The sequence below is a fragment of the Phyllostomus hastatus genome, unplaced genomic scaffold (genome assembly GCF_019186645.2).
Source record: "Phyllostomus hastatus isolate PE091 unplaced genomic scaffold, TTU_PhHast_1.1 phas_contig_34, whole genome shotgun sequence".
Taxonomy (NCBI): Eukaryota; Metazoa; Chordata; class Mammalia; order Chiroptera; family Phyllostomidae; genus Phyllostomus; species Phyllostomus hastatus.
Genome location: NW_025333857.1, coordinates 34,590,312 through 34,613,408, shown reverse-complemented (window position 1 = coordinate 34,613,408; position 23,097 = coordinate 34,590,312). Strand labels below are relative to the sequence as shown.

At 35.1% G+C, this 23,097-nt stretch overlaps 1 protein-coding gene across 4 annotated transcripts in view; it reads left to right on the top strand.

Annotated features, from left to right (window-relative positions):
• CARNMT1 (carnosine N-methyltransferase 1) overlaps nucleotides 1-23,097 on the top strand; it is a 50,050-nt gene that overhangs the window by 3,656 nt on the left and 23,297 nt on the right. For all 4 annotated transcript variants that reach the window (XM_045840265.1, XM_045840264.1, XM_045840262.1 and 1 more), the window contains exons 2-4: nucleotides 4,194-4,389; nucleotides 5,168-5,331; nucleotides 22,315-22,455. In XM_045840265.1, the coding sequence (XP_045696221.1) occupies nucleotides 4,194-4,389; nucleotides 5,168-5,331; nucleotides 22,315-22,455 (501 nt within the window). The remainder of the gene's footprint in view (nucleotides 1-4,193; nucleotides 4,390-5,167; nucleotides 5,332-22,314; nucleotides 22,456-23,097) is intronic.

Here is a 23,097-nt window from a genome sequence, read left to right as displayed (position 1 = left end):
CACATAGTTGCCAAACCGGCAGAAAGAGCTTAGAAGCTTTGGCTAGAAATAAATGATACTTATTCAAAGGTCTTAGGTTTGCAAACTGGAAAAATAACTAGGCAAAAACTCAGGTGTGTTTCGAAGAAGGAAGAAGTTAGGAGTTCTTAGAGTAAAATGTGCCTTCTTGAGAATAATCAGTCCTGTATTCTTAGCACTAGAATTGGTCCAGTGTGGTTATCAGTCAGATGTTAGGCCGTCTGGATGACAGATGCTACGTGGTCTGGATATGTGAGTCCTTTAGAGGGGATTAGAGGGTTATTTGGAGGTCTCATCTATATCCAGGCATTACCACAAAACTGGAAAGTTCAAAATTTTGAGTTCCCAGGCTAGTTAAAACAAGAATAAAGTCATTTCCTCATACCTTGGCCTAATTTACTTTAGTAATTTAGCAGCTTGACTCTAGTGACTTCATTTTATTTCTTCACTCTGTTCCTCATAATGTAAGCATTTCCAGAATAGTGAAGGCATCACCAATTACAAAAGTGAGTAAGGATGGGACTCTTTTCTCAACTTTGGTAAGATCTCACTTACATCAAGCGAGTAGCTGTGTCTGTATGTTATGGATAGCTTGGCATACCATTAAGTAACCAAGGGCTAAGGGATATGCTACATGTCATGCTGCTCTGTGTAGATGTATTACTTCTGTAGCAGGAATTGACAGCAGTCCAGAATTTAACTCCCCTGCTATCATGGAAATAAGTAATCTTCATGGAGAACATTTATTGGTTGCTTTTTACATATGCTGAAATATGGAGGTTAAATAGTGACAAAAATGAGACTTGTATTTTAGAAGAATTTATCTGATGGAGAGGTTAGGTTGGGGATAACATTCCTAGGTAGCAGACCTGTCAGTAATCTCTGGGAGACAGGAGTGAGGTAGAATCAAAGGATCTTGCTCCAGCTTTCTGATCATGTGAGCTATGAGATTTGTTAATTTCTGAATAGAGTGGATGTATGGTGTACCATTTATCGATACCAGCCACGTAGAAAGAAGTGTAAGATTTTTTGATGGGACATCATGTGATAAATTCACTTTGGATGTGTTGAGTTCTGAGGTGTTGTGAGAGGGTCTTTTTGAGGCATCCAGTGTGCAGGAATACCAGGAATGAAGTATTAAAAGACTGTTTAACCTGTGACAGTAAATTGTAAATGCTGCAACTCTGCTGTTCCCCTAACAAACATACTGTGGCCACTTTAAATAGTTCCTTTAGTGTCAGGAATGTAAGTTGCTACAATCTTTCTGAAAATCAATTTGTACAAGAGACTTAAAAATACTGTCCTTTCTGAGATGGTAATTCTCTGGGGAGTTTGTGTTATTTTTCCTCCCAAAATATAAGCACATATGAACACAAAAGAAATTCATCATATAGACAAGTGAAAGTATCTAGATGCCCAGTGTTTGGAAAATAGCTAAGATGAGCTGATGGACAGTCATTGTAGTCATTTCCCGTCTAGTCACTTGAGAACTTTTTTTTTCTGACCTGGGAGATTCCTCTAATAAGGATGAAAAATTACAAATGCTTCTAAAACGTTAGTATACATATGGATCATTTGGAGATCTCATTAAAAGATGGATTACATTTCAGTAGGTCTTGGGTAGGGCCTGAGATTCTCTATTGCTAACCACTTCCAAGTGATCTGCTGTTCTTAGTACTACCGCATTTTTAAAAACACCAAGGAGGGCTAGGGAAAAATTAAAACAACTGTAATAGAATAATAATAAAAATTATTTAAAAAAAGATTTTATTTATTTATTGTTAGAGGGAAAGGCAGGGGGAGAGAGAAGGAGAAAAATATTGATGTGTGAGAGAAACAAATCGGTTGCTCCTCCCACGTGCCCTGACCAGAGACCACCCCACATCCAGGCATGTACCCTGACTGGGAATCCAGCCAATGACCTTCCAGCAACCTTTGTGGGACAATGCCCAAACAACTGAGCCACACTGGTCAGGGCTTTACCACATTTTTACTAGAAAGGTGCCAAATGAGATTTCATGTCTCAATACATGATAGCTTCTTTAACCATCATCATCATTGTTTTTATGTTTTTGTATACAAAACAGTTGAGGCACAGACTATGGAAGTAACTTGCTAAGGGTCACAGGGCAAATAGGTGACATAACCTGGATTTCAGTTCAGATCTGTTTGATTCCAGAGCCCACTGTTACACTCTCTCAAGAGGTTGGGGGTGGGGGGCAAAAAGCAAACATCAGTGTAGATGGTCAGTGCCAACTTAATCTTTTTACATTGCCTCTGACCCCACCCCCCACCACCAAATACCACCACACCCGGGCTTCTAAAAACATTCCCAGGTTTTCGCTTAAGTTTTGTCCGAAGTTTATATCAGAACTTCTTTAAATATTGCTATTCAGAAATTAGTTATTTGGCAAAAAGTAAAAATGAGAGAGTTATTTAGATGGTTGGGGAGATTGAGACAACCAAATGAAAAAAGAAAATTTTTATTTTCATTTAATACTAAGTAAATGCCAAAAAAACTTTTATTTTTTTTTAAAGATTTTATTTATTTTTAGAGAGGGGAGGGAGGGAGGGAGAGAGAGAGAGAGAGAGAGAGAGAGAGAGAGAGAGAGAGAGAGAGAGAGAGACAGAGACACAGAGACACAGAGACACATCAATGTCCGGTTGCTGGGGGTTATGGCCTGCAACCCAGGCAAGTACCCTGGCTGGGAATTCAACCTGCGACACTTTGGTTCACAGCCCACGCTCAATCCACTGAGCTACGCCACCCAGGGTTCCAAAAAACTTTTAAAAGAAACATTTGTTTGTTTGTGTATGTAACATGTAAAGAATGATGCAATGAACACCCTTGAACCTACCACCCAATATTTAAAAAGAACATTATCCTATCCCCTTTCCCTCAAAAAACATCACTTTCCTGAATTTTTGTTTCCTTGCTTTCCTTGTAGTTTTTCTACATGTGTTCAGTTCCTACAATATATTGTTTATTTTTATATAAAATAGAATTATACATTATATATTTTTATTTTTTATTGTTCAAGTACAGTTTTCTACCTTTCCCCCACCCTATTTTTCTACCACTTGAGATTTCAGCAAATATTTATGTTCCCAAGTTTTATCCATATTATTGTGTGTAGCTATAATTTATTAATTCAACTGCATTTCATTGTGTAACTATACTGTACTTTCTTTGTTCATTCTACTAGTGATAGACCTTTGGGTTGTTTCCAGACTTTTTGTTTGTTATTTCTAACAGTGCTGTGATGACAATTGTTCATGTCTCATGGTGACCATTTGCAGGAGTTTCTTGAGTATGTGTCTAGGAATTATCATTGCTAGGTCATGGGGAATATGCATATGAAGCTTTACTAGACAACGCTAAGTTATTTTCCAAAGTATTTGTACTAATTTATACACCTACCTTCAATCAGTATAAAAATATTCTACTTATTCCACCTTTTTTACCAACATTTCAGATAAACAGGCTTTTAAATTTTGCCCATATAAGTGAAGTAAATTGGCATTTTATTGTGAGTGTAATATTTAACTTTTGAAAATATTTTCCTTTCCAAATTTTATAAATAGGTAGTCCCCAAAGTGACCTTTAGAGTTATTTGGAAACTTTTGGAATGCCAGGTGTGAATATTGTCATGTAAAAGGCTATAGAACTTCAATTTTTAATTTGTTTACTACTTTTATAGTATATAAAATCTTTTATGATATTTTGAAAAATTCAACTTGGTTGGCTCTTAGTTATTTCAAAACACATTTTGTATCAATTCTTAAGGTAATTTCAGAGCAACATTCTGTTACTTGATGGAGAAATCTAAAGCATTCAGCTAGTTTTGCTGAAAATTTTAAGTTTGGAAATTAAAGTCATGAAAATAAACTTATACAGTAGTCCTCTTTAATATTTCCCCTCTCTTCTAGTTGGTGTTTACTTTTACTAGTTACAAACAATTTGTCTTTTGTTTGGCTGCTTAGGGAATTTCTGCTAAGGTGAAAACATAAAACTTTCCAAGTGGATATCCTTTAAGAAAGCAAAAGATTGTAAGTGACAGGATAGCATCCATCATTATAAAAGGGAATAATTGTACAGAAAGACAATCTTAAAATAAGATTGGTCTCTGCAGAGAATTCTTTTGCCATTTTAAAAAACACCTTTTATGTTTTAGCACCAGTATGCATGAGCGAGTGAACCGAACAGAAAGACAGTTTCGATCACTTCCAGCTAATCAACAGAAACTACTTCCTCAATTTCTTCTTCACTTGGACAAGATCCGGAAATGCATTGATCATAATCAAGAAATACTACTGACCATTGTGAATGATTGCATACATATGTTTGAAAATAAAGAATATGGAGAAAATGTATGTGAAATTTGTTCCATTTGTTATTAAGTTTACTGTCAATATATTGTAGTCTTATCTTTCTGGATTTCATTTTTATAACTTTGCATTTGATCTCAGAATGTTCTCGCCTCTATATTCAGTCATTTGATTAGGCTTAATAGAACAGTATGACAGAAACTGGATTTGTTCACTGATTTTTTTCTTTAAATACTAAGTTAATTGTTGGCATTTTGATACACTTTCACGTAGTGTTCTGGCATATAGAGTTAGTGATGTAAATTTTTATGAATGTCCCTTACTAAACTCATTATTTCCAGTTTGTCATATCTGTTGATAAGTCATTTTTTAAGAAATTATTTTCACTTACAAATCTCAAGGGACTGGCAGTAATAGAAACTGAAGTCCTCTTTTTGTATCCACAGGATAGATACATTTGGGCCACTCCACTGTAAGCCTCTCCATGCTGCCCCATCAGTGACCTGGAGGGACTTTTCTTCTCTCTCTCTTAGAGAATGTTCGGTTTCCATAGCAGCTCAGTGCTGGTCCTCTTCTGAGTAAAGACTGCTTAATTATATGGTGGTTTCATGATTAATGGACCATAATCTATTGAGGGTAAAAGTGAGACCACCAAACTTTTCATTTAGGATCTGAAGCTGCACTTGAAACCTGTTGAGGTGAGAGGCCAGTGATTTATCCACTAATCCCTCTATATAGTCCCTTCGTAGCATGTCTGTTTAACCATATTCAGGATTGATTACTTTTCTCAGAAACTAATTGATTTCTTGTTTTTAAACAGGGGAATGGAAAGATTATGCCAGCATCTACATTTGACATGGATAAGTTAAAATCCACATTGAAACAGTTTGTACGAGACTGGTGTGAAACTGGGAAAGCAGAAAGGGATGCCTGTTACCAGCCAATCATTAAAGAAATTTTAAAAAATTTTCCAAAAGAGAGATGGTAAATAGTATCTTGTTTTTAACCAATTTCTTTAATACATGTAAGCACTGAGTTTCTCTATGAGACATTTCAGTCTTGACTAATTTTTATAGTTACTGTGTGCCTGTATTTTTTTTTTATGTGTGGGTGTATGATGGTTTATTTGTTCTTAGATGCTTTGTGTGAGGTTGCAGTTAATTTGGATAGTTATTGCTCTAGCACATATGGGAAATTAGAAATTAAATAATGAAAGGGTTAGATCGAATGTTCATTATCAATGATGTCTTTATAATTTGCTTTATGTCAGAACAAAAAGCTGTAAACTGTTTGATTTTTCCTCATTATGACATACTTGTAAGCAAATGAGGGGTCAGTAGCTTAGGGCAGAGTTTCTTCACTTTTTTGGTCATGACACTCTTGAACAGCCTGAAGCCCATAAGAATAACATTTGTAAATGTTTAAGATGACCCTGGCCTGTGTGGCTCACTTGGTTGGAAGTCACTGGTTTGATTTGGTCAGGGCACACACCAGGGTTGCATGTTCGGTCCCTGGTTGGGGAGTGTGTGAGAGATAGCTGATCTATGTTGCTGTCTCACATTGATCTTCCCCCACCTTCTCCTCTCTCTAAAATCAATAAGCATGTCCTCAGATGAGGATAAAAATATTTATAGCCCTGGCTGGTGTGGCTCAAAGGATTGAGTGCTGGCCTGTGAACCAAAAGGTTGCTGGTTTGATTCCTAGTCCGGGCTTATGCCTGGGTTTCAGGCTAAGTCCCCAGTTGAGGGTGCATGAGAGGCAACCAACCACACATTGATATTTTTCTTCCTCTCTTTCTCCCTCCCTTCCCTCTCTCTAAAAATAAATAAATAAAATCTAAAAGAAAATGTCATTTAAAAAACTATACATGTATAAGATAAAATACATAGGAGTATCAAGAAACCAGTTATTTTGAAATACAGTTATTAAAAACTTAAAAAGCTGATTTGTGATATAACCTGCTGTTTTAAAAAATCATTTATCTCATTAAAATCTAGCAGCAAGTGTTAACTGCATTTTAAAATACTGAACAGTACATATGTTATTTTGAGGATTTTAATCACTAATATGAAGTGAGAATGTATGTGATTTCTATTGTTGATAAAGTCACAGGTACTGTTCGTTGCCTGCATTTATAATTGGGGGGGAGGGTATCAGGTAAAGGTAAGTGAAACTGAAATGTAGTTTTCTTCCTATCCCCTACATAGATCTAGTGAATTCTCTCCATATCGCTAGGGGTTCATGAATGTCCGGTTAGGAACCCCTGACTTAGACACTGTATGTTTAAGGGGAACCACTGGATGGAATTCAGTCTGTCATTTAAATGTCTTTGTAGACAGTTTCCTTTTCCTCATCTTCTTCCCCTCCTCAGTAATTGACCTCTTTAGGTTTGATATATCCTTCCAGAAATTTCAGTACCTGTGTGTCTTTCTTTTAAAAAAATTTTTTTTATTTTGAAATAACTTTAAAATTATAGATAAGATAGCTTAATTGTACAGAGCGCTCCCATATACTCGATTATCTAAATTCATCAATTCCTAACCTTTCACATTTGCTTTATTATTTCTTTTTGCTACTTCTCTCCTTCCCCAACTTTATGTGCATGTTTTTAAGAACAGTGATATTTATTCTCTTATGTACACACAGTGGAGTTACCACGGTAAAAGAAATTTAACTTTGAATACTATTTTCTAATTCATAGTCTATATTCAAATTTCATAAGTTATCCTGATAATGTCCTTTGTAACACTTATTTTTCTGTCCAATCTAGAACTTAATCCAGGATATTGTAGTACATTTGATTATAATGTCTTAGTCTTTTTCTTTGTTATTTTTGGGGGTTTAAAACAACATATTTTATTCTCTTAGCATTCTAGAGATCAGAAGTCTGAATTTAGTTTTCCTGGGCTAAAATCAGAGTATCATTAGGACTGAGCTCCTTCCAGAAACCCTGGGTTAGAATATGTTTCCTTGCTTCTCCCAGCTTCTGGAGTTGCATTCCTGTATTCCCTTGACTAAGGGCCCCTTCCCCGAACTTCAGAACCAGCTGCAGCATAGAGAGCATCTTGCTTCAGTGTCACCTTGCCTTCTTACCTAATGTCTTGGTCTTTAATCTGGAATAGTTCCTTGGTGCACCACCCCCCCTTTTTTTTTTTTTGACTTTATGACATTGGCATTTTTGAAGAATACAAGGAAGTTACTTTATAGAATATTCCTCAGTTTGACATTGACTGACATTTCTTCATGATTACATCTAGAATATATGTCCTTTTTCAAAATAATACATAATTAATGTTGTATTCTTTTCAGGATTCCGCATTCAGAGACATACAGTGTTTATCAGCTTATCGATGATGATTTTCATTTTAATCACTCACTCAAGATGTTATTTGGTTTCACCACTGTTTAGTTACCGCTTTTCTTCTTGCAACTTACAAGCAGTTTCTGGGAATACACTTTGAGACAATGCAATTAATATCTTGCTACTTCTCAAACTTTCTCCCCCTTAGAATTATCATCCATTGATGATTCTTTCATGAACTAACCTGTGCTATGATGATTGTGGAATGGTGACTGTCTAACACTACAATTATCAGTCAGCATTCTACTATGTCTTTGTGTCTTAACTCTTATCAGGAAGGACTCCTGGTTCTTATTTTATTCAATTATATTAGATGGTTATAATCTATTACTGTTGTTTTTTAAATTTCAAATTGCCTCAGGTTTGGCCAAGAGGAGTCCCTTCAGTTGACTGCTGTGTCCTTTTGGCATGGCATACTCTAATCTTTTTCTTTTTTATTTTCTTGCTGCCTTCCTTTTTCTTCTTTCTTTTTTCTTTTCTTTCTTTTTTTGAGTGCTTTCTGGCACAGGAAGATACTTCAGTCATGTCTTGTGTCTTCTCTAGTTCGGTACTGGAATTGGGTACTTTTTTTTAAAGACCTGGTTCCTTTTAATGTGGAAAGGTCTATAGAAACCAAGATCTGGCAGTTGGAATGTTCATTGTTAATAAGGTGTCATTGCTTCTGAGGCTTTCAGTGGACAGAACACACACACACACACACACACACACACACACACACAGGAAATCGTGAGTTCATACTGGTAACTCCAAGATGGAACGTATACACATACACACACATTTTAAATCATGCAGTCATAGCAATACCTCCAATTCCAGTCCAACCCCGTTGAGTTTCTTGGCTACTCCTATTCTCTGTCTGCTTTTTTACCTAGTGAGGACTCTGGCTTCTGACAACATCAATACATTTTACTCAGTCCTGTAATACAAACAGTCGTTGCAGAATTGCTACCTCCATACAACTATGAAAAACAGAACTACTGAAAAGGAGTTCAGGATTTGTAAGCCATTTTTTTTCCTAAACCAAGAGTACTTAATAAAAACATTTTCCACTATTTATATTAGCTTCCCTTCAGCCCCCTCATCCCCAAAGTGTGGTTATATTTTTCTTTTTTTTTTTAATTTGAAATTCAGTACATTTAGTTGATTTGTTTCTGTTTACTTTCAGTTCTAGGGTTGTTTGTCCTCATCTCCTACTTCATTCTTGTTGATTTATTTCATTTTTTATTTGTGGACTATCAACTAGATAAACCTAGAAAAAAGAGAGATACTCAGAAAAACTCATTTCCTCCTCTAGTCTTTTCCTATACTTCATTTCACCCCCTACCCCCAGTCCCACATTCTATGTAGGTAATCAGTACCATTGATTTCTTGTTTATCCTTGTTTCTTATGAAAGTAAGCAGATCTGTTTAAGCACGCCTTTTCATACACAAAATGTAGCATACTATATATTTTATTTTATACTTTGCTTTTTTTCATTTAATGATGTATCCTAGAAATAGCTACATGTCATAGAGATCTTCTTCAATTCCTCTGCCATTTTTTTTTAAAACAGCTTTAGACTACTTCAACCAGTCTGCCATATTTGGTTATTTAAGTAGCTGGCCGTATCTTGCAATTATAAGTAATGTTACAATTAACAACCTATTTATGTGTATTTTTGCGTTGCTGGAGGTTGTCTTCTGTGTAAGTTCTTAGATGTGGGATTGCTGCATCTGAGAGGTGAAGGTGTGTGTGTAGTTTGATTCATGTGTTAGTTATCCTCTGCCATGTAAGAGGTTACCACAGTCTTAAACTAACACACATTTATTATTTTAGTTTCTGTGGGTCAGAAGTCTGGGCAAGGCCTGACTGCGTTCTCTGTGTAAGTCTTCCATGGCTTCAGTCAAGGTGTCTTCTGGGCTGTGTTCTCATCTGAAGGCTTGCCTGTGGAAATACTTACTTCCAAGCTCACACACAGTGGCAGAATTCATTCCATTGTGGTTGTAGGTCCTGGCTTCTTGTTGACTGGGCTGAAAACTTGCTTCCTCTCCTAGAGGCCTCACAGTTCCGTATCTTACGGATTTTTCACAAATGGCCATTTTATTAAGCCAGTGTGGAAAGTCTAGAGCTAGCAGTCTCCAAATGGAGTATTTCATAATGTAACATAGTCGCAGGAGTGACATATGTTGGTTAGAAGCAGCTCATAGGTCCTGCACACATTCAAAGGGAGGGAATTATAAAAAGGCGTGGACACCAGGAAGTGGGTGCTACTTTAGTGACTTTCTGCCACAGTTATAGCCACATACTTTATATGGGTTTTGTCTTTCTAACAGTGTATGAAAATGCCTGTTTTTTCACAGCCTTCCCAAACATAATATATTATTAAGCATTTGAACTTTTTTCCAGTCTAATTAATGGGTGGGAAATTGTATATTGGCATAATTTTATTTTGTATTTCTCTTATGAGTGAAGTTGAACATTCTCATATGTTTAAGGGGCATTTTGTGTCTTCATTTTGAGAATTATATATTTATGTCTTTTTTTCTTATTTTAAAATATTGAGGTGAGATGCATATAACAGAAGTAACCATTTTAAAATTAACAGTTAGTTCAGTGGCTGGCAGGAAGTACATGCACATGTTGTGTATGCATCTATCACCTCTCTTGTCATTCTAAAACATTCCCATCAACCCCAAATAAACCCTCTACCCATTAAGCAGTTACTCCCCTCTCCCTTTTACCCCACCTTTCCTTTGTTTGTCAGCAGCTCGAATATGTGTTTTTTGTGTGTGTTTATCCTGCTTGAGGTTTGCTTTGCTTTTGGGAGTTTGGATATATATCACTGAATTATTCTTTGCTTTTATTTCTTCACGTATTTTCCCACTCTTTTCTCTAGTTCTTTCTCTTCTGGGAATCCGGTTACATATATGTATATTAAACTGACATTGTTGCTCAGGTTTTGTATGGCTTTTCCATACTGTCCCTGCCCCCTAACTCTTTTTCTGTTTTAGTTTGGATAGTTTCTACTAACCTTGCATAAACTTCACTGGTTCTTTATTATGTCGGTCTGTCAACAAGCCCATTGAAAGAGTTCCTTATTTCTAATACCACATTAAAAAAAAGTCTAGCACTTTAGTATATATGTATATTTTCTCATGTGTGTATCCTCTCTGCAATGAAATTTTGTATTTGTACATGTGATTTACCTTTTCCACTTGATTCTTTCACATTTTTAAATGGTTATTTTAAAATCCCTGCTAGTACTTCTGACATGTGCTATTTGTGGGTCAGCTGTGTTGAAGGCTTTCTCTTACAACAGTGGGTTAAATTTTTTTTTTGCTTCTTTGAACATCTCATAATTTTTAAAAAAGATTTTATTATTTATTTTTAGGGGGCGGGGAGGGAGGGAGAAAGAAGGAGAAAAACATCAATGAGAGAAACATTGATCATCTGCCTCTCACACATGCCCTGGCTGGGAATCAAACCGGTGATCTTTTGCCTTGCGGGATGATGCTCAACAACCAAGCTAAGAAACAGTAGAAACAGAAGTAAATAGTATAGACAATCAGGAAAAAAACCTGTATTTATTAGCTGCTTAAATTAGGACAATTTTGTCCATAAACCTTGTTGCATCTAGACATATGACGATGTAAGCAATATTGTTCCCTTATAGAAAAGGAGATAGGTTCTAAGTTTTCATCTGCATCCGTACTTTTTACTTGATGCACATTGATTTTAGCATCTTTCCTGCATTAGGTTAATAGGAAATCTTTGCCATACTAAGGAATACTGAGCCCTAGCTGGTGTGGCTCAGTGGCTTGAGCACCGGCCTGTGAAGCAAACAGTCATTGGCTTGATTGGGCTTGATTCTTGGTCAGGGCACATGCCCAGTTGGGGGCTTGCAGGAGGCAACTGGTGGATGTGTCTCACACACATCAATGTTTCTCTCCCTCTCTTTCTCCTTCCCTTCTCATCTCCCTAAAAATAAATAAAATCTTTTTTAAAAACAAGTACTTCAACTCTCAAGGAACAAATACATAGTTACTTCAACAGTAAATGAACTACATACTGTGTTTACAGGAAACCATTGGTATATTAGTATTGTTATTTGCAAAGGATGGAATTGAGGTTTTCTTGTTTTTTAGCCAGCCTTTAACATGTAATGGCTGCTAATCCACCTTGTTTGAATACCTGAGTGTCTGTATGCCTGGTAGATTCTCTTTAGCTAAATAAGTACCATAAAAATTACCCATTGTATTTCTGCATATTGCTAGTAATGTTTTGATATTCTATGCTATAATTACCTTTTAAGCACACAGTTGAAAGGATAATAGATTTATTTTGTACTTGTGATTCCTGTATCACTTAAACCTTTCATTGCTTTTACTCCCTTGTTGATGACAGATATGGCACTTTACTGATTTTTAATTCATAAATATTTCTTTATCAGATGTTGAGTGTTCTAGGTGTGAGACCCAGAAATAACTCAAGAAAATGAGTAATGTTAGAAGCACAGTTGAATTTTTTATTATAGTCATGTTCAGTTGTAAGAACAACAAAAAGAACACTGCTTATTTCTGTGTATCCAAATATCTAATGTACAAAATTCATAAATACTATAAGGAATAATTTATTGCCCTTTTTTGCTGTGCTCTGCAGATATAATTTAGGAAGATGTTTGGTGACATGTTTTCTAGAAAGAAGTTTTTTCATAGGTTTTGAAGCTAGATAGATTTCAAATACTTCAGCTCCTGGAACTGCTTGACATACATAGTACTCATTTGACAAGCTTTTAATTTATATTTTTAGTGACCGAGGACTTGTTAATGCATTTACATTCAAGTTTTATTAGTGAGGACACAATATGTTGGAGTTTCTAATTTTTGTATAATACTGTCTCTTCTTCAAGCTTTTTGTATTATGTCTGGATTGAAGATGATCTACCATAGATAAGATTGTGTGATCTTTGCATGTATTAATTCCTTGCAAATATATGGTATGTAAATATTTTCTCCCATGCTATAGTTTTTGTTTTTGTTTTTTTTCGTTTTTTTGATCGTGTACTTTAATGTACAAAGTTGTATAATTTTGGTGAAATCGAGTTTATTTTTTTGTTATTGCCTTTCATGTCACATCTATGAATTCATTGCTAAATTCAGTGTCTTGAAGATTTTTCCCAAAATTGTCTCAAGAGTTTTGTAGTTTTAGTTCTTAAGTTTAGGTCTTTGATTCATTTTGAGTTAATTTTTGTGTATGGTATAAAGGTAAGTGTCTTAACTTCATTTTTTTCTTTTTTAAAGATTTTATTTAATTATTTATATTTAGAGAGTGGGAGGGAGAAAGAAAGGGAGAGAAACATGAATATGTGATTGCCTTTTGAGTGCCCCCTACTGGGGACCTGGCCTGCAACCCAGGCATGTGTCCTAGACTGAGAACCAGAGACCCTTCGGTTTTCAGGCCAGCACAATTCATTGAGCCACACCAGCTAGGGCCTAACTTCATCCTTTTAAAAGTGGCTCTCCAGTTTTCCCAGCACCATGGGTTGAAAAAGTCTGTCTTTATCCCATTTAATTGTCTTGACACTGTTGTTGAAAATCAATTGAGTATATAGGCAAAGGTTTATTTGTTAGCTCTCTGTTCTGTTCCATTGGTCTATCTGCCCTTAGGCCAATACCACACTATTTTCATTTCTGTTGTTTTGTAAGTTTTGAAGTCAGGAAATGTGAGTCCTGCAACTTACTCAATTGCATATAAATTTCAGAATCAGCCTTTTCCATTTCTGTGAAAAAGGCTGCTGGAATTTTGTTTGGTGTTATGTTGACTGTGTAGATTATTTGGGGTAGTAGTGACATTAACAATGTTAAATCTTTTTATCCACCAGTGTAGGATGTCGTTCCATTTATTTAGATCTTCAGTATCTTTCAGCAGTGTTTTAGTTTTCAGTAAACAAGTCTTTCACCTCCTTGGTTAGATTTATCCCTAAGTATTTAGCTCTTTTAGTTGCTATTATAAATGGAATTACTTTCTTAATTTCTATTTTGGATTGATCATTGATAATATATAGAACCACAACTAATTTTTATATTGATCTTGGACCCTGCAATTTTGGTTAATTTGTTTATTGGCTGTACAAGCTTTCTTGTGGATTCTTTGGGATTTTCTACATTTAGACTCTGTCATCTGTGAATAGAGGTAGTTTTTAACCTCTTCCTTTTCTCGTAGAGGAATGGCTCTGGCTAGAACTTCCAGGACAGTGTTGAATAGCAGTGGTAAATGGGGCTCCTTATGTTGTTCTTGGTCTTAGAGGGAAAGCTTTCCATCTTTCACTATGGAGTGTGAGCTTAACTCTGGGTTTTTCATAATGTCCTTTATCATACTGAGGAGTTTTTTCCTTATTTCCTACATCTTGGGAGTTTTTATCCTGAAAGGTGTTGCATTTTGTCCAGTGCTTCTGTATCAAATGAAATGATTCTAGATTTTTCTTTGTTCTATTAATGGGCTATATTACATAAATTTTCTTATGTGGAAACACCCTTGCAGTACTGAGATAAATCTCACTTGGTCCTGGTGAATAATTCTTTTTTTTTTTTTTTAAGATTTTATTTATTTATTTTTAGAGAGAGAAGGGAGGGAGAAAGAAAGAGAAACATCAATGTGAGGTTGCTGGGGGCCATGGCTTGCAACCCAGGCATGTGCCCTGGCTGGGAATCGAACCTGCTATGCTTTGGTTCGCAGCCTGTGCTCAATCCACTGAGCTATGCCAGCCAGGGACTGGTGAATAATTCTTTTAATATATTCTTGAGTTCAATTTGCTAATATTTTATATCTAGATGTGTAGGTGATACTGATCTTTTTTTCTTTTCCAAGTTTTTCTTGTGATGCCTTTATCTTACTTGGGTATCAGAATAATTCTGGCCTCATGGAATGAATTAGGAAGTGTTCCCTCTTCAATTTGTTTGGAAGAATTTGAGAATTGGTGTTTATTATTCTTTAATGTTTAGTAGAATTTACTAGTGAAACCATCTGGTCCAGAACTTTTCTTTGTTGGGAGGGGACTTTCCCTCTTCACCCATGGAACGTTGAGGTGGCAGTAGTGAGGTCTGCTTTTAATCTTTAAAAAATTATTTTATTTTAAAGTTTTTATTGTTGACACTATTATAGATCTTGTCTTCCTAATTCTTTATAAAATGTGAAATCTTCCCTAATTCTTCTTTATAATATATGAAATCTTCCTCAATATGTCTTGATTCAAAGACTCTTGGCTTAAGTTGTAATAAATAGCTCAGTATTACACAGCTTCTAAGGGCTACCTTTGTTTACTTTAATAAAAGTACAGGTTATTTTGTTAATGTTTAATTCAATGGTCCTACATTACATATTTTACAGCTATTAGAATTATGATCTAATCTCCTAAATTTCCTTTTTTTGTTTTGTTTTTTTATGTTTTAAGTTGTGCAAACCTTTATAAACATTGCCATTTCAAAAGGGTATTATGTTCCTAAAGTTACCAGTTGGTGCTCTCAATGTGTATATTCAGTGCTCTGTTCTATAAAATAATAGACAAGAGTTTAATAGATTCTGTAAACATAAAGTCCAGGAATTTCTCAAAATTCAGAATATCTTTGTTTTTGAAAAGTAGGTTGTGAGGTTTAAGAAAATTAATTAAACATTTGAATAGTTAAAACATTTCACAGGGTTCAAAATTTTAACAGTTTGAAAAGATATGTCTCTTTCCCATAACTGTTCCCTAGCCACCCTTCCCTGGAAGTAATCAATGTTATACAAGTGGAGGGGAATTTCTAAACTTAAATGAAGTGTGCCAAAATATCTATCAAACTTTTTTCCATTCTTGAAACTAATGGAAAAATTACATTTCTTCCTATGTATTTGTTTTGCATGTTTAATTTAGATTGGTTGCTTATAGTAGATAAGATGAGCTATCAAAAAAAACCTTAAAAACGCCTTGACCAGTGTGTGGCTCAGCTGCTTGGTGTGTTATCCTGCATAGTGAAAGGTCACTGGCTCGATTCCTGGTCAGGGCACGTGCCCAGGTTGCAGGTTCAGACCCTGGTTGAGTTATGTGCAAAAGGCAGCCCATGAATGTTTCTCTCTCACATCCATGTTTCTTCTTTCTTTCTCCCTTCTCATTCTATAAAAGGAGGGGGGTACCTTAAAAAAAAAAAGCTAGTACAATACAGTAAAGCCTATATCTGTATTAAGTCATATCTTTTCCATGAAAAGTGAATCCCAAATCCTGGAAAAGGGACATAATTATAGCCCTTCAGAACCCAGGTTGATTCTAGGTAAATTCTGGTCAAGTTTGGGTCTTAGATAAATTTCTAGGATCCTGTTTGTGCTACAGCAAGCATTTAATGTCTTTATACTCAGGCTGGATTGACTCACATTTCTGTCAGTTAGCCCTTTTGATTGTGTTCTCCTCCTTTTGAAATTTCAATAAAGGCTTTTCTAACTGAGCTATCTGTAAAAAATAATTTACTTAAATATGTATAGAATTAATTATACTTGTATCATTAAAATATTTTTCCTACAAAAACACATTTGTCTAATCAGTTTGTCCAATTTGTTCCTGTTTAGATTTTTTAATTGCCCAGGTCTGCAAGCCCAAGCAGCTTTGAAGTCTCAGATTGATGTTTGTATTGGGGTCTGTTTATTACAGGAGTAAATGCTATTTTAACTGTGCTGAGTGCCAAACACTTCACTAGTTATTCAGTTACGAATTTATTGCTGTAAAGCTTATGGTTGCTGAGAAAAGATTCTTAAGTTTGAGTCCTATCTGAACTGACAAATCACAGCCATGTTGACTCATGTTCTCTTACGAATCCTAAAAAGCTGCAGATGAACATCCTGAAAGCTGGAAGTCTTAATTTCATTAACCCATTCTATTGTAGAAGAATCAGAAGTGATACTTTGTTTGTGGAGGAATATCTGTTATGTCTTTGCCTTTCAGTACATGTCTAACACTCAAGATACTGGTATACTATTGTCTATATTGAACTTATTGTTATTTTTATATAGTTGGGCATTAGGAAAAATATACTGAGCTTTAAAAAGCATTTCCATTTAGATTAAAATAAGAAATATAAGTTACTTATGAAAGTATTATTTTAGCTTAAAAGAAAGCATTTTAAAAGAGAAAATGGAGAAAGTATCGAATGCCAGTATAATGTGAGTAACATAGAGACTGAAAATAGATTTCTCCCTTATCCTGACAATCCTTGTAAGACCAAGGACAGATATATATTTCAGATTTTTCTCAAATCTAGATCTCAAGCTCTTACAGTTGAAGAATTCAAATGCTTACAAATCTACAGTAAAGAATTCAAGGCTAGTATCTTAGTAGGAAAATAGTATAAGTAGACAATTAACAGGAGAAGTATAAGATGCTCAATTGCATAAGAAAATGCAAATGAAAAAATTACACAAAGATGCCAAATTTCATGTATTACATGAAATTTCAGAGATTTAGACATTACGTAACTATTACTGAAAGTATGAAGAAACACGTTGCTGATGGAATTAGTAAAATTTTATGGAAGCAACTTTGTAATATTTAAGGAAAATCAGATGCATATCTTTTGACTCCTGCAATTCAATTTTGGAGAAGCTTTCTACAGATATACTTATGCATGTGGAAATTATTTATGTCAAGGATATTAGTTTTAACATTATAATAACAAGCTGTAAACAAAGTGCCGGCTAGTAAATATTGTAGGCTTTGCAGGTAGTGTGATGTTGGGGACTACTCAGCTCTGTTGTAGCCATTTACAATACATAAATGAGTGGGTGTGGCTGTGTTCCAATGGAACCTTATTTACAAAAACAGATGAGTAGCCTGTGGGTCACAGTTGCTAACCTTTATGTTAAATAAAAGAAGCAAAGTGAAGAACTTGAAATATAAACTATAATAGAGGTACAAACGAAGCACTGAAAGCATCAAGAAATGTGTCCAAGCTTTGCCTGGGATATTTGGAAAAGACCTCATAGATAAGGTGATAATTTAAACTGAGTTTCTGTGGGTGTGTAGGAGCTCTAAAGATTAAGGTGAAAAAGTGTTTTATGGCATTGGTGAGAAGTTGTTTGGCTGATAGATGGAGTTTTGTTGGGAGTCAGAGGTAAGTTGGGACCATGTTTTTGAAGGGGCTAGATACTAATCCTGATTTCTAACTCATTTTCTACTTTGAATAAAAAACATTTCTATACCTAGCTTTGTTAAACTTGACATTTTGTTATATTTACTTCAAAACTTTTTATATTTTTTAAAACATTGCAGATACAGTTCAAACTGTCAAACCATGTATAGAATACATTCTCTCCAGAGACAATATGAAACTGTTACTCTAATCTTACCTTCTTACATTAACTATATCACCCCTACACCATCAATTTTCAACCTTTTTCATCTCGTGGCACACATAAATTACTCAAATTCTGTAGCATACCAAAATGTATGTTTTTTGCCTAGCTGACAAAAAAAAGGGGGCATAATTTTGATTCATTCATACTGGGCAGCAATTATTATGTTGGCTGTTGTCATTTTCTAATTTGACAATCCAAGGGAAAAGAGGTTGGTGCCCCTGACTAAATAGTAAGGTATTGCATGTTTTAAAAATTTTTGTGGTCCTGGCTGGTATAGCTCAGTGGATTAAGCGTGGGCTTGCGAACCAAAGGGTCACTAGTTTGATTCCTAGTCAGGGCACATGCCTGCCTGCATTGGGGGCCGGGTCCCCAGTAGAGGGGTGTGAGAGACAACCACACACTGATGTTTTGTTTTGTTTTTTAAGATTTTTATTTATTTTTAGAGAGGGAAGGGAGGGAGAAAGAGAGAGAAACATTAATGTGTGGTTGCTGGGGGTCATGGCCTGCAACCCAGGCATGTACCCTGACTGGGAATCAAACCTGCAACACTTTGGTTCGCAGCCTGTGCTCAATCCACTGAGCTACGGCAGCCAGGGCTCATACACTGATGTTTTATTCCCTGTCTTTTTCCTTCCCTTCCCCTTGCTCTAAAATAAAATAAATAAAATATTAAAAAAAATATTTGTGGCACACTAGTTTAGAATTGCTTCCCTAAACAGTACAGACATTGTATTTCTCTGTTTATGATACCTTTCACAATTGTTTTTTGATCAAAATTGTGTTTTTGTGATTTCTTAGTATGGATCAATTCTGGTCAGTGGAATTATAATGTAAGCCATGGATGTCATTTTAAATTTTCTAGTAGCTACATAAAAAGTTAAATAGAAGTAGGTGAAATTAGTAATATAATTTAATAACCCAGGATATCAAAAGTATTTCAGCTTTACAATGAGTATATAAGATTATTAATGAGATAGTTTGTATTCCTTTTTTTAAACTAAGTCTTTGAAATCTGGCATTATTTTACACTTTGAGCACATCTCAGTTGGAACTAGCCACATTTTAAGTATTGAGTAGCCAGCCACAAGTGGTTAGTGGCTTTTACTATAGTGGGCCATGATTGAATTGGTCTGATTCAAACAAGTGAACCCTTTTGATTCTTGAAGGTAGTACATACTCCTACCACTAGGTGTCAGTTAAGTGTCACATTCACAAAACAAAAGGAAATATTTTGTGTGTTGGAATTTGCTTATCTGCAACTCCAATGCAAAAAATTATTATGTGGCCAATAAAGGAAATCTTTTGAAAGAACACACACTGCTGGTAAAATACTTGGAGCACAAAGGGTGTTGCAAAGGTGATCCGTGGGCTGTTGAGACACCAGCTATCTCTATTCTGTCCTTAGAGATGGACCCCTCTCGGTTCTTCTGTTGAATAAACTGTTAAACTTTCCCCACTATTATGCAGGGGTTTTACGTTTGTACTAAATACACTACTTCTCCATATTTGGATCTTAACCAGGTAAATTTGTTTGCTTACCTGTTTTTGCTAAGACTCTCCAGCAGGCAACATTTGATTATTGAGCCACAGTTATAGCCTCTTCCTGTTTTTTTTTAAGTCAGCTCGTCATAAAGGTCTGTACTTAAATTTATATTTCTCTTACTCTCCACAGAAATGCCTTCATAGAAATGTCCTAGATTTTATAAGGATCCATTGCAGAAACTGCTTTTCTAGAGTGCCCTAGTTTCATATACATTGTAATTAGAGGGACGTTTAATACGCTGTTATAAAGATTCAATGAAAAACTATCTAGCTAATAACAAGGAATTAGGGAAAATGTTTTTTCATTTCCCATTCATTGCTTGATTGTTGATCATTTTTCAGTTCTAGAGAATTTGTTTTAATGTGTATCCTTTTATATGCCCACTGAAATCTCTTTTTTTCCTCCATTATACAAGTAATTGGTGAATCTGTAATCTCTGCTAGGGTTTAAAATGGGGCCTTGGTATATTCTGCATTCCATGGCTTGATGCCAGTCTGTTAATACCAGTTTTATACAGAAACCTTCTGCCACAAGGTGGGGGTAGAGAGTTCTGTGGCCCTGATTAGTTAGGGTGAATTTCATAATAGCCGTAAGTTAACTTTTCCTTCATCCAACAAAATAATTCTTGATACTGTTATTAACAAAAATTTCCCTTACAGTTAACATGGCTTATAATTTCTGTGTTTTCTGTTTTAATATACAGTAAAATTTACTTTTCTTGGTGTATAGGTCTATGAAATTGAGCCTGTGTAGGTTTGCTTAATCACCACTACCAACAGGATACAGAACAGTTTCATTACCCCACAAAAAAACCTTGTGTTTCCCTTTGTAGAGACACATCTCCCCACCCATAACCTGTGGTAAATGCTTATCAGCCACTACAGTTTTATCTTCTTGAGAATGTCCTATACATGAAATCATACAGTATATTTTGTCACCGTTAAAACTGTCGTTTTTAGCCATAATAATATTGTTGAGACTCCCCTGTGTTCTGCATGGTAACTTTTTATACAGATCATTAGCTGTTCAGAAATTGATTACTAGTGATTATTTTTGTAAAGATTTTAGTACTCAATTTCCTTTCACATCTTTTTACTTTCTATCGCATTACTTTGATTTTTTAAAAGTTCTAGGCTGAAAACAGCCACTTGGTAGAGGTGCATGTTTTGATTGGGTAACTAGGAACTGAAAAGAGGTGGTTCCAGAGAGTAAGTGTTTGGGGGGGGGGTGCCATAGTGGCAGGTCCTTTATATAGGGGGGTAGCGCCGAGTTCTACAGCTGGGAGTTTTTCACATTCTAATACTAAAACTTTGTACATTTTTGTTAGATAACTGATACAGGTAGGACTGAAGATATGCCCTTCAAGTGTTCACGCACACATACATTGTGTATGATCTAGAATGAGAAGAAAACATTCTATTTTATTATAGTGAGAACTTATACAGCACCTTGGAATTAGTTTGTCCATATCAAGGATTAAAGGATGTTTTACTAATCATAATCATATTTGTCAAAAATCATTTTTAACAGTTTGGTTTATGCCATCTTGTATATGTAAAATTCAACAGGGGAACAAACTAAATTTTCTTAAGGTTTTTATACAATACATGTTTCATATGTAGAGATTTAAGACTGAATAACCCTGGGCAAATTTCCATGTAACTATTTGTAGACTGAATTTTTAAAAAACCCACAGTTCTCTTTTTTATTTCAAAGCGAGAGATGCAAATGATACCCTATGGGGGCTACTAGAAACAGCCTTATTGCTGTTTGGACCACACCAAACTTAAACACCGTGTAGTTTAAAGATAAAAAGAAACCCTATGTGGGATTAGATTTGGAAATTGGATTTGATTTATGAACTAAATTTGGGAAATACAGACAATAGAGAAATTCCTTTTTAATTGACATGACAGATGATTATACACATTTTTCTTTGGATTTCTGTAAACATACCATTGAGCCCTAGGTTTAAAGCTATTTGCCAGAAGTCCTGAGAAAGGCCTTTGCCTTGTTAAGGCTAATTTTTAGTGGCTTAGAGTGGAAGGGTGAATTTTATAGCAAAGGAAATTGGTGGTAGAGTGATGCAAGTAAGTGGAGAATAGTTTGGTTGTGTTTTTGTGGTATATTTGCCATTGTATATGCAGATTTACTCAGAGGCTTTTCCTTGTGAGAATATCCCCCCTCCAAAATCTTTTGCCAATTGAAATATAAGATTATAAAGATATACATGACACATTAAAATTTATATGTATTTAATCTGTTTAGTTACATAAACCATTGTATCAGATATAGAATATAGATATAAAATTGTTTACCGTCTTATATGATAAAGTAATTTTGTTCAGTCTCTTTGTATGTATTGTGATCCCTTTGGGATAATTTGTCTTCCTAAGACAGTTGTTCAGGTGACAGCTGCTAGGAATATGAGTGTCTTTGTAAGTCTCCAGATATAAGGTGACTACATTTTCTTTGAAAAGTAATATTTGAGGGATTAAACCCTCATCTGATATTCAAACATATGATAGATAATTCCTTAAGCCTTTATTTTTCATTGGTATTTAGAAGTATTTCTCAATTTTAAGTAGTCAGAGTCCTGAGTGACCTTATTATTAAATATCAAAGGTTTTAGTTATTAATGTGGATTTTGTCCTTTTTCTTTTTTTTCTTTAAGGGGTTGGACATAATTGCCTTATTTCATTTCAGGGATCCTTCTAAAGTAAATATTCTGGTACCTGGTGCTGGACTAGGAAGACTGGCCTGGGAAATAGCTATGCTAGGTTATGCTTGTCAAGGAAATGAATGGAGTTTTTTTATGCTCTTTTCTTCCAACTTTGTACTCAACAGGTATTTAATTTACTTTTTGCTAGAAATAGTAATTTCTCAGAACCAGATTGACTTACCTATTTTTGAACAATTCTGAATTTGAAGATGAGCACATAGTATTTAATGATACATACTGTAAATATCTCTTACATTAAATTGCTTATACAATTACCACTTTAATCAGTTGCCTAGTTAACAGAAATTTGATCAGGATGGGTTAGTGACTTTAGAAAGTGACCTGGTATCGCATGAAATGGAAATGTTTTCTGTGTGAATTTCAGGACTAAGTATGATCCAGGAAATAGTATTTTCTCATTGTTCCTTAAACTACTTCACCCCTTTGTTTCTTTGTGGAGTAAGAGTACAGTGTAACAATCACATCTTTTTTCCCTGATCAAATTCTTATTAAATGGCCAAATAAGCTCACATCACTCAGTTGGAAAGATCTCTCAGAACTTCTGTGGCCTCTCTTAGTAGTGGAGAAGAGTTGTTATTTTTAAAGTCAGAATAGGTGTGTTAGAGAAAGAATGGATAGCTGCCTGTTTAAATAATACATTGTCTTGGTGGCCGTGTGAGTTAGGGGATGATAAGAAGGTAAAAAAGGAGAGAGTTGTACAAAATAACTAAAATAGGTATCGGATAAAACCCATACCATTTTTTGGA